Source organism: Hippocampus zosterae, chromosome 7, assembly GCF_025434085.1.
Source record: "Hippocampus zosterae strain Florida chromosome 7, ASM2543408v3, whole genome shotgun sequence".
Classification (NCBI taxonomy): domain Eukaryota; kingdom Metazoa; phylum Chordata; class Actinopteri; order Syngnathiformes; family Syngnathidae; genus Hippocampus; species Hippocampus zosterae.
Window position 1 is genome coordinate 4366088 of NC_067457.1, and position 14485 is coordinate 4380572.

Sequence of the window (14485 nt, forward strand, 5' to 3'; positions counted from 1 at the left end):
GGTTACGGGAATGTGGAAACCCGCCAATGTCACGCCCATCGATTTGTCCATGGGACAAGGAATATATGCAAGACAGGAAAACATAAGGTGTTCAAACGCAGGAGTGGTTTAACCACTGCATTAAATCAATCAATATTTGCTCTTTTTTTTTTAATAATTTCGATTTTAGACTTACCAATGCAAGCTTTTGTTCCTTAAATTATAGAAAGACCTGCTGACTTGCTTGAGCATTACAAACCACAACTGTGTCGGGCAGATAGAATTTATTCAATTTTTTATATGAGCTATACATTATACTGCATGTAGGCAAATGACCTGGAAATGATGTTGGCAGACGCCAAAACAAATCTTACACCGATAAAGACCCAGAGGACATGACAGCGACTTAGACCAACAGCGTCGAAATGGCGTCTTTCTGTTACTGCGGAGGAAACAAATTCTGAAGTGAAATAATGCTAAGAGGAGGAGGAAGGAGATGGCGCAGGTTTTAGATTTCGTCGACGAAGGGGGTTTTGATGAGGTTCCCGCTGGACGCCATGGTCTTTTTGCCTGACACAAACTTTTTGGCAGCCTGCAAATAAATGCAAAAATGAGCATCGATCAAATGTGTTTCAGTCGCAGAGGGAAATCACTGTTGTAATAAACAATGCAGCTACATCTACATTCATTAGGTACACTTTCACCGTTTGAGCACACTCGATATTTTTGAAACATTTATATAAAATAGAGTAAATGCTGCAAAACGAGTACACCCAAAAATATTTTCTGCACATTTCTGAAATATGTGCCTTGGCTAAATAAAGGTTGGGAAATACTCCATTACAGTGGAAAGTGTACCTAATGTTCTGGCCAGTGAGGAAATATAAAGAAAGCGCAATGATCAGAAGGCGAACAAAACAAACATTTCCAGGGGCCGCAGCACAAATCCAGCTGCAAACGAGGGTCTTACATTGGCCACGTCCGTTAAGGAGACATTGTCGATGTTTTTGGCGAATTCTTCAGGGGGGTTATAGGCGCCGTTAGCCAGCGCCTGAGTGCCCATAGCCTGCAGCAAACCTTCCGAAGTCTCCAGAGACATCAGCGAGTGAGACTTCAGCAACAACCTGCATAAAGACAATGAAAGCCACTCAATTGGGGATCAACTCTTTCTGGGACAGCGGTTACTAAAGGCCGATTTTTTTCCCCCTCAAATGTTTTGTAAATAATCTGTGGATGTTTTCAAATAACCGGGTTGTTGGAATGGCACACAATTGCGAAAGATGACCGCTTTCAACCTCATGGTTTCTTACTTGGCCCGAGTGAGGTCAGCAGCTGTGACTCCGCCGTCAGCGACAGCTTTCACCTCGGCAAGAGCGGCCTTCACGACCTGCAGCGCATGTAAAAAAAACATAAAATCACTTCTCATTTTTGGAGGGAGGGGGGTCATGTTGGTGGAGATTGTGCGGCACCGATGATACTCACAGCGGAGGTCGAGCCTGCTTGGGAAATGGTGTAGATTCCAAACAGCCCTGAGTCAGAGTAGCTTGCGTTGTAAGCACTTACCTATAAAAAAAAAAAACGATGTTAAAATAAGAACGAAAATTGGACCATTTGTGAGGGGAAAAAAAAAATCTGTGGTTTTATTCCAAGGACATTGTGTAACATATCAGGCAGACTACTCACATCGAAGGGGTCTGCAGTTGCCCTGGCAACCCCTTGCACCAGTTTGCTGGTTACATTGGAGCCCCTCTTGATGCGCGGACCAGCTCCCAGCAGGTGCTGCAGAACACTGAATGCCACAGCCTCACCGCTGCCCGACGCCGCGGCCTCGCTCACAACGGCGCAGTGAACCAGGCTGCTGGTGCTCGGCAGGCGGACCTCACCTGAGAGAGCGCAGAAATATTAGTGAAATGAAAAGAATTCAAATCAGATTTGGAGTATTTGGCTCTGGCTGAAAACCCGCTCAAATTATGATTTTTTTTTTTTAATCTGACCAGTGTTGCACTTAACCGAGTCATTTTTCAACTGCAATCGCAGCATTGCTTGCTCGGATCATATAACACCAACAACACGCATCTAAAATGTACACACTCATTACCCATGTTACATAGACGATTGGATTCACTCGTGACATTCTTCAAACCGAACAAACAACCTTCACATGATGCTCGTCAATACTATGAACTTGTGTAGTCACCCAAATAACATGCGCACTGGCACTTTTATACAAATGCCGTTGAATGATTAGGCCACCCCTGCCTCAATTTGCGCCTGTAAAGATCACGTTGCTGAAATGTGCTCCTTACCACCACGATACCGGGCTTGGCCACCGGACGTTCCGGCGCCACTGCGGATGTTGAGGAACTGCTCTCCTACTTGCTTCAGAACAGTATGATCCACACCTGAAGACAACAGAGAAGCATTTAGCTCCTTTCGTTTCGATTCATTTCCGATTCTTCCAAGACTGTCGACTCGACATCCTTACCCAGTCCGACAAGAGCCATTCTTGCACTTGTGAAATGATTCTGGACAAAATGATGCAACTAAAAAAAAATAATTAAACAAAATGAAAAGAGCAACAATGACAGTTCGACACTATTCTGAACTAAAATAGAACAACAATACTCACATGTTCAGACAGGACATTGCCCACCATGTAGTCAGGACAGTAAAGGGAGTTTGAAAGAGCGTTTTTGTAGGCGGCTTCATGGAGACTTTCAACCACAGCTGGGCCCAGAAATGGACGTCTCAATATTTTATTTTGGTGTGTGTGTGTGTGCATGTGTGTGTGTGGACCCACTCACCTATCTGAGCACTCTGTCCTGCTCGGGCTTTGTCAACCTTGACCCTTGGGGTGAGATCGGACACCTCCCACGGCCGGAACTCTTGCGCCGTCGTCACATTGATCAGATACTCCATCACCGTGTCGCTATTGAAGGACATGAAGACAAACTACTTGTTTTACAAAGCTAAAAATGTGCAGACAACATTTTATTGATTATTTAGAGTTGATTTGTCAGGAAACGGAAAGAAATAAAAAGGATGACAGAAATCTGAGCTTTGTGGAGAGGAAAAAAAATGTTAGGTGCTTACTCACAGGTCATCTCGCAAGCAGTCAACAGTGTAGATCATGTTCTCTCTGGATGAAGACGCGCTGCAGCAGCACAAAATATGAAAAGGAAAATAAATCAATCAATGAACACCAAAAAACAAAAAAAGTTTGTTTCCTAATCAGGGCCACCACCTCAATTTACCGCCTACTGCTTCGATACCGCGGCATATCTTGAAGGCTGAAGCTCCTTTGGTCGTCTGGAAGAGCGTGAACATTAACTCTTCGCATCAACTGCTCATTTTTGAAGACATCGGATAAATTTAAATAGATCTTAATTCAAACTTCAGACAGTAAACACACTTCAACATATTTTTTTCTCGTGTGTGATGTCAGATCAGTATATGCTAGCATGTTTTATCACATGGGTTGGTGTGAATCATCATACCAGGTCGGCGGCCAGTCGGAGGACGTGGGTAACTCCTTGGTTGTCAAGCGTCTCATAGCGACAGCCGGCCTTTACAAACACGCCAATCTTGGAAGCTGGCGAGTAGTTTTCCAGGGAGGCGATCACAAGTCCGCTGGGCAGTCGGGTCACCTGGAGAGGACACAAATGAAGATTGATGAAGCAGCCAGCCCTGGTCGCTGCATACAAGCGCCTCTCCGTGGAAAAGAAACACGACATCAACATCCACTGACCTGCACATCCTGCGCCTGAAATGCAACATGTTTGGCAGCCCTCTCCACTTTATGGGCAGCCTGCGCTGCATAAAGCCTTGTCTGGAAAAACAGGAAATGGAAGGTGGAATGAGACAACTAGCTATAACACTCCACATATTCATATATATTTGGGTGACAGCCCCTTCCTCGCCGCTATAGGGACGAGACTCGGGGGTTTAATCACCACACAAACAGCGTGAAAACAGACGGCGACCGTTCCAGTTAATTGCCAAAGCTTTGGTTAACTAATAGTACTCACCGATAAGTGAGTGAGTCCTCGGATCCCCTTCATCTCCCCTTCAAGCCAGGACGACGAAGCAATATGGCGGTGTCAAAGTGCCCTACTGAGCCCGTCGTCTTTTTCTCGGTGTGGGTGTGATGCATTACTGCCATCTACTGGTATGGAGTGTGGATCAGTCTTCCTTACTACTGTATTTTTATTTTGTGCGGCACTTCACGGTTAAAATTTATGGGGCTGACTGGTGCATGTGGACATCAGATTTGGCGACCTCTGTCTATTTAAATACGTACAGATACAAAGGATAAAAATGTGAAGCAAATATTTACAACAATGATGTAAGTGAACAGAAGAAAAACAAATGTCCATCCTCCATCCATTGTATTTTATTTATCCTAAACAAATATGAAAATTGTATATACCCTATATTAATTTTTTTTATGTTTTGTTAGGCGCTTTGTTACAGCTGCCGCTGTTGTGAAAGCGCTATATAAATCAACATGTATTGTATTGTATGGTATTGCATCTATCCATCAATGCATACCTTCCGTAGTTCCATTCCTGGTCGGTAGGTGGCGTAAACGCACCCTCGGTCTACCAGGAAAAGCACACAAAGAAGAATGTCATTTCCGGCCTCCACGAGAATGCTACTACATACACACGCGCCGCAGCCTACACGTGAAGCGGACGTTTGTGCGTTTCCTAGCAGTGAAAAACAAACCATTTAATTTGAGCTTTTGTTGTTTCCAAATCCTCAGCAAAAGGAAAATACTCCTCCGTGAAGCATTTCGCCGAGAGGGACGACATACCAAGAACATTTCACAATGGTATGTTTTTGACAGAATGGACCAAGCAAGCTATTAGCATGCGTATGCTAAATATTGGTTTTAAAACAGCTGTGAATAGCGTTAAAATCATTGCGGCGACTATTAGTGCATTTTGACTCATCTCACTGTTTCCTTATGCCATCGGGTGTATTTTGTGTGCAGAGTGAAGCCCCAGTGAACCCCAAGGCCTACCCGCTGGCCGACGCCACACTCACCAAAACCATCCTGGACTTGGTGCAGCAAGCCTCCAACTACAAGCAGCTGAGGAAGGGGGCCAACGAAGGTGAGTGTCCTCCTAGCTTATTGGAAACCCCGACGTTTGGGAAACGGATTGAAATGGTTGCTGACGTTGCTTCTGTTTTTTGCCCCCCTTCCAGCCACCAAGACCCTGAACAGAGGAATAGCAGAATTCATCGTGATGGCTGCTGATGCTGAACCATTGGAGATAATCCTCCACCTTCCATTGCTCTGCGAGGACAAAAACGTCCCGTATGTGTTTGTCCGTTCCAAACAGGCTCTGGGCCGTGCCTGCGGGGTGTCGCGACCCGTCATTGCTACCTCGGTCACCATCAAGGAGGGTTCTCAGCTTAAACCCCAAATCCAGACAGTCCAAATGGCAATCGAGAGACTGCTCGTGTAAAGTTTTTGTTCAACTGTTCATAAACAAAAGGATGTTGCGACTCTCACCTAAGATATAATCAGCTGGTGAAGCATGTGAGAATTTTTTTTCTGTTAGGTATGTTTGTCGTGGCATTGCCTGATTCATAATAAACTTTTTTTAAAATAAGTTTTTTTTGTTTTGTTATACCATATGCAGGTCATAATCAAATGCATTCATTCTGTAAAATATTTTCAAAATAAAAAAATAACCGTTTGCCTTTCCTCTTTGTCGACAAAGTGGACAGTTATTATTTTACCCTCAAGATACTGTTTTATGTCTGTGAAAGTAATAGTACTTAGCGACACAAAGAGGTGACCAGTCAACATGAAAATATGCAACATTTGCATTACAAACGAACAAAATGAGATGTAAATAAATACCATGGGAATTACTAGGGGGTTCCTTTATGTAACTAAATACCATTGGAATTTCTGGGGAATATTTTTTATTTACCAGTCTTTTTTAAAGAAAATATGCGTGATGATTTTGAATGTGCCCTCGATCTTTCTCCAGCACGTTAGAGATGTGGAAGATGTTTTTTATTGGCCACAGTGGCCCTTTTCAAATAAACTAATTTCATGCAAATTCTTTTTATTTTTTTTGCAAACACTCACGAAGAACCAACCGCGAGGCTAAGCTACTTAGACTTAGTGATGGGAATTCCGGCTCCTTTTAGAGAGCCGGCTTTTTTGGATAGGCTCCAAACGGTCCAAAGTCTACAAGCAGACGTCCTAACCTGCAGCCATGACTGAGCCACCGGTTATAATTTCGGAAGATCAAGTCTCTCGTCTGCTACACTATGGGGAGCTTGTCCCTCGTCTGAAGGAAGCTTTGGCCAAATTTTCTCGAAGGGACGAGGTGGCCCAACCTGTGAGGTCTTCTTTGCCGTTGCAGAAAGTTAACGGGTAAACGGTGTTCGCATGCTCCATCTCTATGCAGTATATCCTGGAGAATATAAATCGTGGTGGTTAATGAAGTACTCGGAAAATAATTTTGTACTTTGTACCTTATTCTGAACTATTTTACAGCAGGGTTGGCGCTCCACTGGGGCAAGGGGGGGGGGGGGGCGCTTACAGCCCCGTCAGAATTCTGAGTCGACACAGTCTAAAATAAGATAAAACCTTTATTAGTCTCGCAATGGAGAAATTCTCAATTCACCGCAGCAAAGTTATGAAAGGAAGAAGTAGAACAACAAAATATAGGTTAATAAAGTATAGCCCCTCCAGCATTTTTTTTTGTTATTATAGAAGTAATTTGTAAAAAATATTATTTATCAGTTAATCCCTCATTTAGCCCCAAGAGAGAAAAAAATCCTGGAGACGTGCCTGATCTACAGAACCGTAATGACTATGTGTAACGGAGTGATAAATTAAGATTAGGACAGTCACAGTTGTGACCCCCCGTCACATGGAGTTATCTAAAAATTGCAAAAAATGTCCCTTCAAGCAAAACACTAAGTAAAACAATATAAACCATTGACAATTATGCATTACAAAATTTCCCACTGCCTTTAGAGGGTTGACAGGGTTAGGAGAGTAGTACTGTAATCGGTGACATTACATCGCGCGCATTTTTTTTTGTGTGTCAACTCATTTGTAAGCCATCTTTTGCTGTTAGTGTGAGACGAGTGAAATTATAGACAGAGACTCCGGGGAACTATTTTCAATTGTGAAAAAAAAAATGTCTCCATTTCACAGACACATGTATTTGATGCCGGCGTACATGGAAAACGATGGAATCTTGAGCACAAAGTTTGTGGCCGTCTACGCCCGTGAGAAAGGTTCAAAACTGCCTGCGGTTCAAGCAACGGTGGTGCTGCTGGACCCCGAGAGCGGAAGCATGAAGGCCGTGAGTCGCACTCGGGTGCTTGCGACCGTTACGCGTCGACGGGTTTAACGGTCACACCGTACCAATTGGGATCATCAATTGTACAGGTGATCGAGGGAAACGTCATCACGTGCATGAGGACAGCCGCCGCGTCGGCCATCTCCGCTCAGGTTTGCGCTCCCCCCTTCTTGGGTTTGGCGTTCAAAGACACTCCTGGCATGTCAAATCTGTTTGTGCAGTTGCTGATGCCTGACCAAGCAAAGGTGCTGGCCATCTTGGGAACAGGAAAACAAGCCCAGAGTCACTACAGTGTCTTCACTGAGATGTTTTCATTTCAAGAGGTACTAAAGATAGTTTATCACACAACTGTCTACACCGTAGAATCTACGGTGTAGGTCCAGACCGATTATTCCAGCCATCCGATTTCGACCGATATTAGCCCTTTTAAAATTGGCAGATTTTTATTTTTTTTAACACATTACTAGAGACTGTGCATTATGTTACATCGGATTAAAATATATATATATATATTTTTATCAGAGTAATTTGTTTGTTTCCTTTTCAGTTTCTCAGAAGAGATGTTTGAGTGTTTTTTGGAGTAGGGTTTTTTTTTGTCCTTGGAAAAAAAATCTCAGAGTAAAAAAAAAAGTAATCCCCAAAAACAAAAAGTTACTTTTAAGAATACCGTTTTCTCTGTTTTTCAACATATCAAATTTGAAATCGCCTCTCAAGCTGCATCGTTATTAGTGACATTTGTTCGATTGAGAAACACGGGATCTGCTTGCTCCAAACACAGGGATGTAACACAGTTTTTTCTTTTCCGTTGCACTTGCGCTTTCTCATTGTGTTATGGATTTAAATTTGAATTATTTTAAGTTTGTTAAAAGAAAAAAGGAATGCAAATGCTATACAAACATGCCAAGGGAGTATTTGAACAGGGAAGAAGGGATTAGTGTACGCTCGGAACTGGCACGAACATCAGTTAACAATTACAATTTGTGCATCACGATTAATCCATTGCAGTTGCGGTGTGCATGACTTGGAAAACGTGCAAGTTGAGAAACCCTTAAGTCACAGGTGTCATACTCAAGGCCGGGGGCCAGATCTCACCCGCCACATAATTTTATGTGACCCGTGGAAGCAAATCAAACACGTCAACTTCCATGATGCTTGCTAAACAGTGAACCAAAATTTGGTTTCAGTCATAACGACCCTCCAAGGGAAATGGTAACTAAAATGTGGCCCACGACAAAAATGAGTTTGACACCCCTGCCTCAAGTCAAGGTTGAGTGTTTTTTAATATTTACCTTTGCCTTTATTCTTGGTGAAAGGTGCGTGTGTGGGGCCACACGAAAGAAGGGATGGACAGGTTTCTGAGCTCCATCAATGGTCCGGTTACCGTTTGCGACTCTGCCGAAACAGCAGTGATGGGAGCTGACGTTATAGTGACGGCAACCTTGAGCTCAGAGCCGGTGCTCTTGGGGCACTGGGTCAAACCGGGAGCTCACGTGGCAGGTGAGAAGCCATGATAAGGCCATGTAGGGGAAACATTTTTTTTTTTTTTTTTTTGCCAGTTGCCAAACCACCATTAAAAAAAAATAAAAATGTTGTTACCGGGCAGCGGTGGGTGCTTGCATGCCAGACTGGCGAGAGATGGATGACGTTCTGATGAAAGAGGCGGTGGTGTATGTTGACAGCAGGGAGGCAGCCATGGTCGAGTCTGGTGACATCATTCTCTCCAGGGTCGGACAGTCTTTTTTTTCTTCAAGCCATTGCTTCAGTTTAAGTGGGCTTTGTGCTGCCACTTCTGATAGCAATTTTGTCTGCGACGTCTTGGTTTTTCAGGCAGAAGTGTTTGCAGAGCTGGGAGAAGTTATCAGCGGAGGAAAACCTGCAATGAGAGAGAAGACAACAGTGTTTAAATCACTTGGTGAGCACTACCTGGTGTGTATTCTTTTCTCCAGAACAAAGTAACTTTTTTTTTTTTAACAGGGCTGGGGATTGAAGATGCAGTGAGTGCTAAGCTGGTGTTTGACCAATGGAAATCAACAACCAACCAACCTTGAAGACACATACCTCCGATTCTATTTTGCACCCATTACTGTACCTGTATCATCGGTACTCAGGAGGTGGGGGGAGGCCTCCCTGGTGAGCTGGAGCCTTTCCAAACTGACTTTAGCCTAGAGGTGCAAAACACCCAGAACCTGCTGCCACTCAAGTTTAGGGCACTGCATTGAAAACCAACCAATTACCATGCTGCAGTCAATGCTAATTATTCAAAATAAAAATAAACAGACATGTTTTGATGACTTTATTTACTTATAAAACATGGAATTATACCAAATCAGGCAAAAAAAAAAGTAAATCCAAGTGTGCACAATGATACTTCACTGATACAAGGAGTGAACTTGACCATTGCTCATTTTTGGGGGGCTTGGGGTGAGGGGGGTGATTCAAGCATAACAGCTGACGATTACGGCGTACGACACACCGCAAACAGGAGGGATCGCAATAAAACAACAAAAAAAGCTTGTGAAATATTAATGTTGGGAAAGCAACTAGTGTTAAACGAATAAAATCTCTGCGCTTTCAACAACCTGTTAGCCTGAAAATACTGAATTAATACGGACAACCTTCATGCTGTGCCGAGCATCACGTACGGACGGTGCTCGTGACCAAGCATTCAAAGGATGCATCATCAGTGTATGTCATCAGAAAAAAAAAAAGTTAAACTTTTTTTTAAACTGGTTGCTGAGTCAGACGATAAACAAAAGGTCCTTCAATCACTAGAGAACAATAAAAGGAGACGTCAGTTTAAAAATGTGTTTTACCGACTGGAAGTGGCTTTAGGGGGGTGCAGAACTTAGCATTTTCTTCTGATGGACTTGTCATGTCATGAAGGCCTCAGGAATTTCTATCTAGTGTAAAAATGTATTCAAAAGGTCTCACAACTTACTTCATAATCCCAACATTGAATAGAAAAGAGTTGACTTACTTAGGCAGCCAGGATGCTCTTGATCAAATGAAAATGTGACTTTTTTGGGGGGGGGGAGGGGGATAAACTAATCTGACAAGAGCACTGACATTTAAAAAACAAATTGGAATCAACAGGAAAGCAGTGCGGCAAAACTGTTCAAGCTTGCTCGGTGAGTTTCGACTGCGACTGCTTCGAGTGCTGCGGCTTTTACAAAACGCTGCACTTCCTTCTCCTCTTCTTGACGGGCGGTGGACAGAGGACCGCCCGGATGGCTTCGTCAAACACCGTTTTAAGGCCGCGCTGCGTCAAAGCGGAACACTCCAGATACTTTACGGCACCTGGTGGACAAAATAAGAAAAACAACATTTGGTACTTCTCTGCAGACGCAAAAAAATAATTAATCTGTAATCCAATTAGATAAACGTTTTGGTTTTATAGGTTCGGCTTAAACTAAAATAAAGGCAAACGAAACATGAATTAATATGAAAGACAGTTAAGATGTCAACGTGGAAATAGTTTGAATGTGCATTTGTCACTGACTTATTTCCTTTGCCATGGCCAAGCCCTGAGGGTAGATAATGGGGGCGAGTTTCTTCTCCTTGAGCTTCTCGATGGTGTCCTTGTCGTCCCTCAGGTCGAGCTTGGTGCCCACTAGAATGATGGGGGTGTTGGGGCAGTGGTGTCTCACCTCAGGGTACCACTGGTGAGCAAACACGAGTGGTCAGTGAGTGGCCTCAAAAACAACAGATGCAAGATGGAAAGGAATGTGAAAGGAGAGGCTGGACTCTCACCTTGGCGCGGACGTTTTCAAAAGAAGCGGGGCTAACGAGTGAGAAACAAATCAGGAACACATCCTATGGGGAAACAAAATAACATGAGACAAAACAGACTTTCGCATTTCCCCCACAAAATATTACATTGAACTGAAAATCAGCATGTTTGTAATAAGGACGTTTCGCTTACTATTTTAGCGATCAAATTCAATTGTACCTCATGTGTCCAGTGAGTGTGACGCAAAATAATTCAACATTTTCATACTCGCATACAGTGCAGTGAAAAAGTATTTGCCCCCTTTCTGATTTATTTTTTTTTTTTGCCAAATTGCTACTTGTTGAAAGCTCAGCTCTCCAATCCATTTCGGGTTCAAGACAAAGTGACAGCTCATATCCTGAAAAACTGGTTAGTCACGTCACCTGCAAGTCAAGGTAGCATTCTTGGGTGATTTTAGTGAGAGATTAAAATTTATTCAATGTGACATGTGCAGGAAGGAAAAAAAACAAGAGATTTAAAAACTCAAGTCAGAAATGGGGTCAATACTTTTTTCCAGGCATTGTAATCCTGCAAAAACTGTGTTGCCTTCAGAGTTGACTCCCACTTTCTGAAGCACAGAGGCAGATTTGTACCGGGGACAAAAGGCAGTAACAAGAAGTCTTTTCACTCCCTCCAACTGCCATCCAGACTGTGTGTGGGTACTATGGATACAAGGCTCCGAACTGCTGAGTGCGCACAGTCTCGTCTGGGTCTGCAAATGACTCAAAACAGTCGGTGGCGAGCTGAAGAGGTGACAAGCAAGCACAGCTAATCTACGTACAGTCTGCGGGTAGGACAGCGGCCTGAGTCGGTCGTAGTCCTCCTGTCCTGCGGTATCCCAGAGGCCGAGGTTCACCGGTTTACCGTCCACCATCACATTGGCTGAATAGTTGTCGAATCTGATAGATAAATTAACAACATCATTTAGGGGGTCACAGGTGTGTGTTAAAAAACAGACAATTGTTAAGTCTCTATGTTCTGGTGCGGCTTACACGGTGGGGATGTACTCTCCGGGGAAAGCATTGGTAGTGTAACTGATGAGCAGGCATGTTTTACCCACGGCCCTGGGGAAACAAAACAAAAATCATCGGGACATTAAAGTCGCTCTAACCAGATCTAAACACTACATTGAAATGACATCCATGCATTATTAGGGGAGTTGATGCAAGCTAATCCTCGAAATATAATAATACTTCAAAGCCCGGTTGGTATCAGGATCATAAAGCAAACGCCAGAAGGGAAGGAAATAAGTTGTTTTGAATACTGCAATGTCAGTGTCGTGTATTTTTTGTACAAGATCAAAGCCAAAAAAAATCAACTGAAAAACGGCAACGTCTTTGATTGACTTTTTAAAAATGTATTTTTATTAAGGCCCTAGTCGCCCAGCCCAAGCAACTTGCCCTGCGTCCAAAGGTAGCTTGATAAGTGCCAAGCGCACTTTATCATGAGAAATGGTCAAGCAACTGATACATTTTACATATACGTCAACATTTGATTTTGTGTCCGATTTTAATATTGGGAGGGTAAGTGTGCCTGCTATGCTATCTGGATCAACAGCTGTTGCTCATATTGACAGCATGTTAGCCGCTAACTGGGTCAACGTAAATAAATAAATGAAAACACTTTAGGCGCTCAACTGCCATCATCGCTGTTTTTAGAAGTCGCCGAAAACATGTGACAAAAAGTTGAACTCACCCGTCACCCACTACCACACACTTGATGGCCTGCATCGGGAGAGCGCTCCTTGATAGCCCTGCTAGCTTATCTGGCTAACGCCAGTCGAAATTCAACAGGTCCTTAAAAAAAAGTAAAGTCGTGAACGTAACACCTCTTGCTTGAATACTTGGCTATCGAAGGAGATATTCGCACACTCCCGTGTCTTACACGTCAAGGCAAGACGGACACGGAAAGTTGGTAAAGGGAAGGCAACACCCAAGGAAGAAGACGGGGGAAAACAACTCTGAAGTGGAGATTAAAGGCAAAACCAGCCGCAGTTTGTGGGGCGATGAAGCCGGAGAATCCCTGCAAGGCACATCCGGTCAAACTGGGATAGACAAATGCTGCCACCTGCCGCTTGAAACTGGGACTGCGAGCTCTGACGTCACCCGCGAGGCACAAATTCTGTTTTAAAAACAGAAGGAAATAAGGACATTTGTGTTTGGTAGTTGAATCCTTCGTTGGAAAAAGCCTTTTTGTTGCTTTTTAAAATGGTGCTACTTTAGTTAGGAATACGTATTTGTGGATGAAAAAAATGCACAAGGGAAAAAAACGCACACATTTTGGAGACAAATGTACACCATTTTACAATCGATTACAGCCTTTAACAAAGCTCGGACTTCGAGGGTTAAAATACACAAGAACACCCACCCGCGTTGAAAGAGTCCTTTTTGTATTGGGGTCTACAGGAAGTCTGCTGTCACTCGAAAAAAAAAAACATTTTGAAGTTAACATTTCAATTGAGCAATCTACAGACGTGCAGCACATGCCTGCAATCAGTTTCCCCCATTTCGATGAGCTCATCAAACAGATGGTTGAACCCAGATCAGACTGCTGCTTTGGCGCAGTAGTTAGCCCCAGATCCGGCATGCCCAAAGAAGTGTGACCTCGCCACAGTTATAGATACCCCACAAGCCTGAGTTTGATCATCGCAACCGATTAAAAATCCCAAAAGGGTGATCGACAGACTTATTGAGCAGAAATGTTGTTAATTCCACATCGCTCGTGAATCCCTTCAACCCGAGTTTCATTCGCTCTACTTCTGTTTGCTCGTCTCATGCCGAGTTGTTTGGAAATGAGAGATGGGGATGTTTTACCAGGGTGCTTGACATGTCGTCATTCATGCTTTTTGGCTCCGGTTGGTTGTTCTTCCTCAGGCTCGGTGGTTTCTTTAAAAAAAAGAAAAGAAAAAAAAGCCCATCAAAATTTCCCCTTTCAAATTTAAAATGGTGCCTGATGCTGATATGTCAAAAATTAGCATAAAAAAAAGAAAACACCCACGAGACAAGCTGGGAAATGTGCTTGTATCTGCTTTTGATAAATAGTTGAATTTGTGGTCATTTTGATCACATGTTGTTATAATACAATTGGTTTTGTTTGTGTGTCTTTGTGTGTGTTCCAAATGTTCGCCCTGCGGGGATTGCACTCGCCTACATTTCCCAGATGGCTTGTCAACAACTCTTTGCCTTAAATGAAGCTTGAAGATCAATTTTCAATCGCCTTAAGAGCGTGTCGACAAGCTTTTTTGATTTGGAGCGTAGTTCGATTCAAACAGAAAAAGTACGAGTCGACTCCAGAGTTGCGTTACTTCTCTTTGGATTTAATAAACAGGAGTGGCCTTTCATGACCTGAATCATTGGGAGGGAAATGACCGTTCTCAGCCTTTATATCTGTCATCTGT

At 43.3% G+C, this 14485-nt stretch overlaps 4 protein-coding genes across 5 annotated transcripts; 2 read left to right on the plus strand and 2 right to left on the minus strand.

The window, feature by feature from the left end:
• Nucleotides 1-248: 248 nt before the first annotated feature.
• Nucleotides 249-4143, minus strand: LOC127603428 (cytochrome b-c1 complex subunit 2, mitochondrial). Its single transcript, XM_052069711.1, has 14 exons — nucleotides 4008-4143; nucleotides 3728-3808; nucleotides 3477-3626; nucleotides 3224-3288; nucleotides 3077-3133; nucleotides 2784-2908; nucleotides 2609-2706; nucleotides 2465-2522; nucleotides 2286-2381; nucleotides 1663-1862; nucleotides 1462-1542; nucleotides 1290-1366; nucleotides 950-1103; nucleotides 249-571 (listed from the first exon to the last, which is right to left on the minus strand). The coding sequence occupies exons 1-14, from the start codon at nucleotides 4038-4040 to the stop codon at nucleotides 488-490; spliced, it is 1359 nt and encodes a 452-aa protein (XP_051925671.1). The 5' UTR covers nucleotides 4041-4143; the 3' UTR covers nucleotides 249-487.
• A 493-nt stretch (nucleotides 4144-4636) lies between these two features.
• LOC127603479 (NHP2-like protein 1) lies at nucleotides 4637-5600 on the plus strand. Its single transcript, XM_052069792.1, has 3 exons — nucleotides 4637-4813; nucleotides 4976-5096; nucleotides 5191-5600. The coding sequence occupies exons 1-3, from the start codon at nucleotides 4811-4813 to the stop codon at nucleotides 5451-5453; spliced, it is 387 nt and encodes a 128-aa protein (XP_051925752.1). The 5' UTR covers nucleotides 4637-4810; the 3' UTR covers nucleotides 5454-5600.
• A 582-nt stretch (nucleotides 5601-6182) lies between these two features.
• crym (crystallin, mu) lies at nucleotides 6183-9607 on the plus strand. 2 transcript variants are annotated; one of them, XM_052069752.1, is made up of 8 exons: nucleotides 6183-6379; nucleotides 7172-7322; nucleotides 7409-7471; nucleotides 7541-7642; nucleotides 8633-8816; nucleotides 8923-9044; nucleotides 9147-9231; nucleotides 9294-9607. In XM_052069752.1, the coding sequence occupies exons 1-8, from the start codon at nucleotides 6219-6221 to the stop codon at nucleotides 9365-9367; spliced, it is 942 nt and encodes a 313-aa protein (XP_051925712.1). In that variant the 5' UTR covers nucleotides 6183-6218; the 3' UTR covers nucleotides 9368-9607. The 2 variants fall into 2 exon arrangements, with proteins under 2 accessions (XP_051925712.1, XP_051925711.1); XM_052069751.1 differs by having other exon boundaries at nucleotides 8923-9231.
• On the minus strand, nucleotides 9598-13148 carry rac1a (Rac family small GTPase 1a). The gene is made up of 6 exons (XM_052069781.1): nucleotides 12784-13148; nucleotides 12081-12152; nucleotides 11870-11987; nucleotides 11070-11132; nucleotides 10819-10978; nucleotides 9598-10616 (listed from the first exon to the last, which is right to left on the minus strand). The coding sequence occupies exons 1-6, from the start codon at nucleotides 12816-12818 to the stop codon at nucleotides 10486-10488; spliced, it is 579 nt and encodes a 192-aa protein (XP_051925741.1). The 5' UTR covers nucleotides 12819-13148; the 3' UTR covers nucleotides 9598-10485.
• Between the last annotated feature and the right edge of the window lie 1337 nt (nucleotides 13149-14485).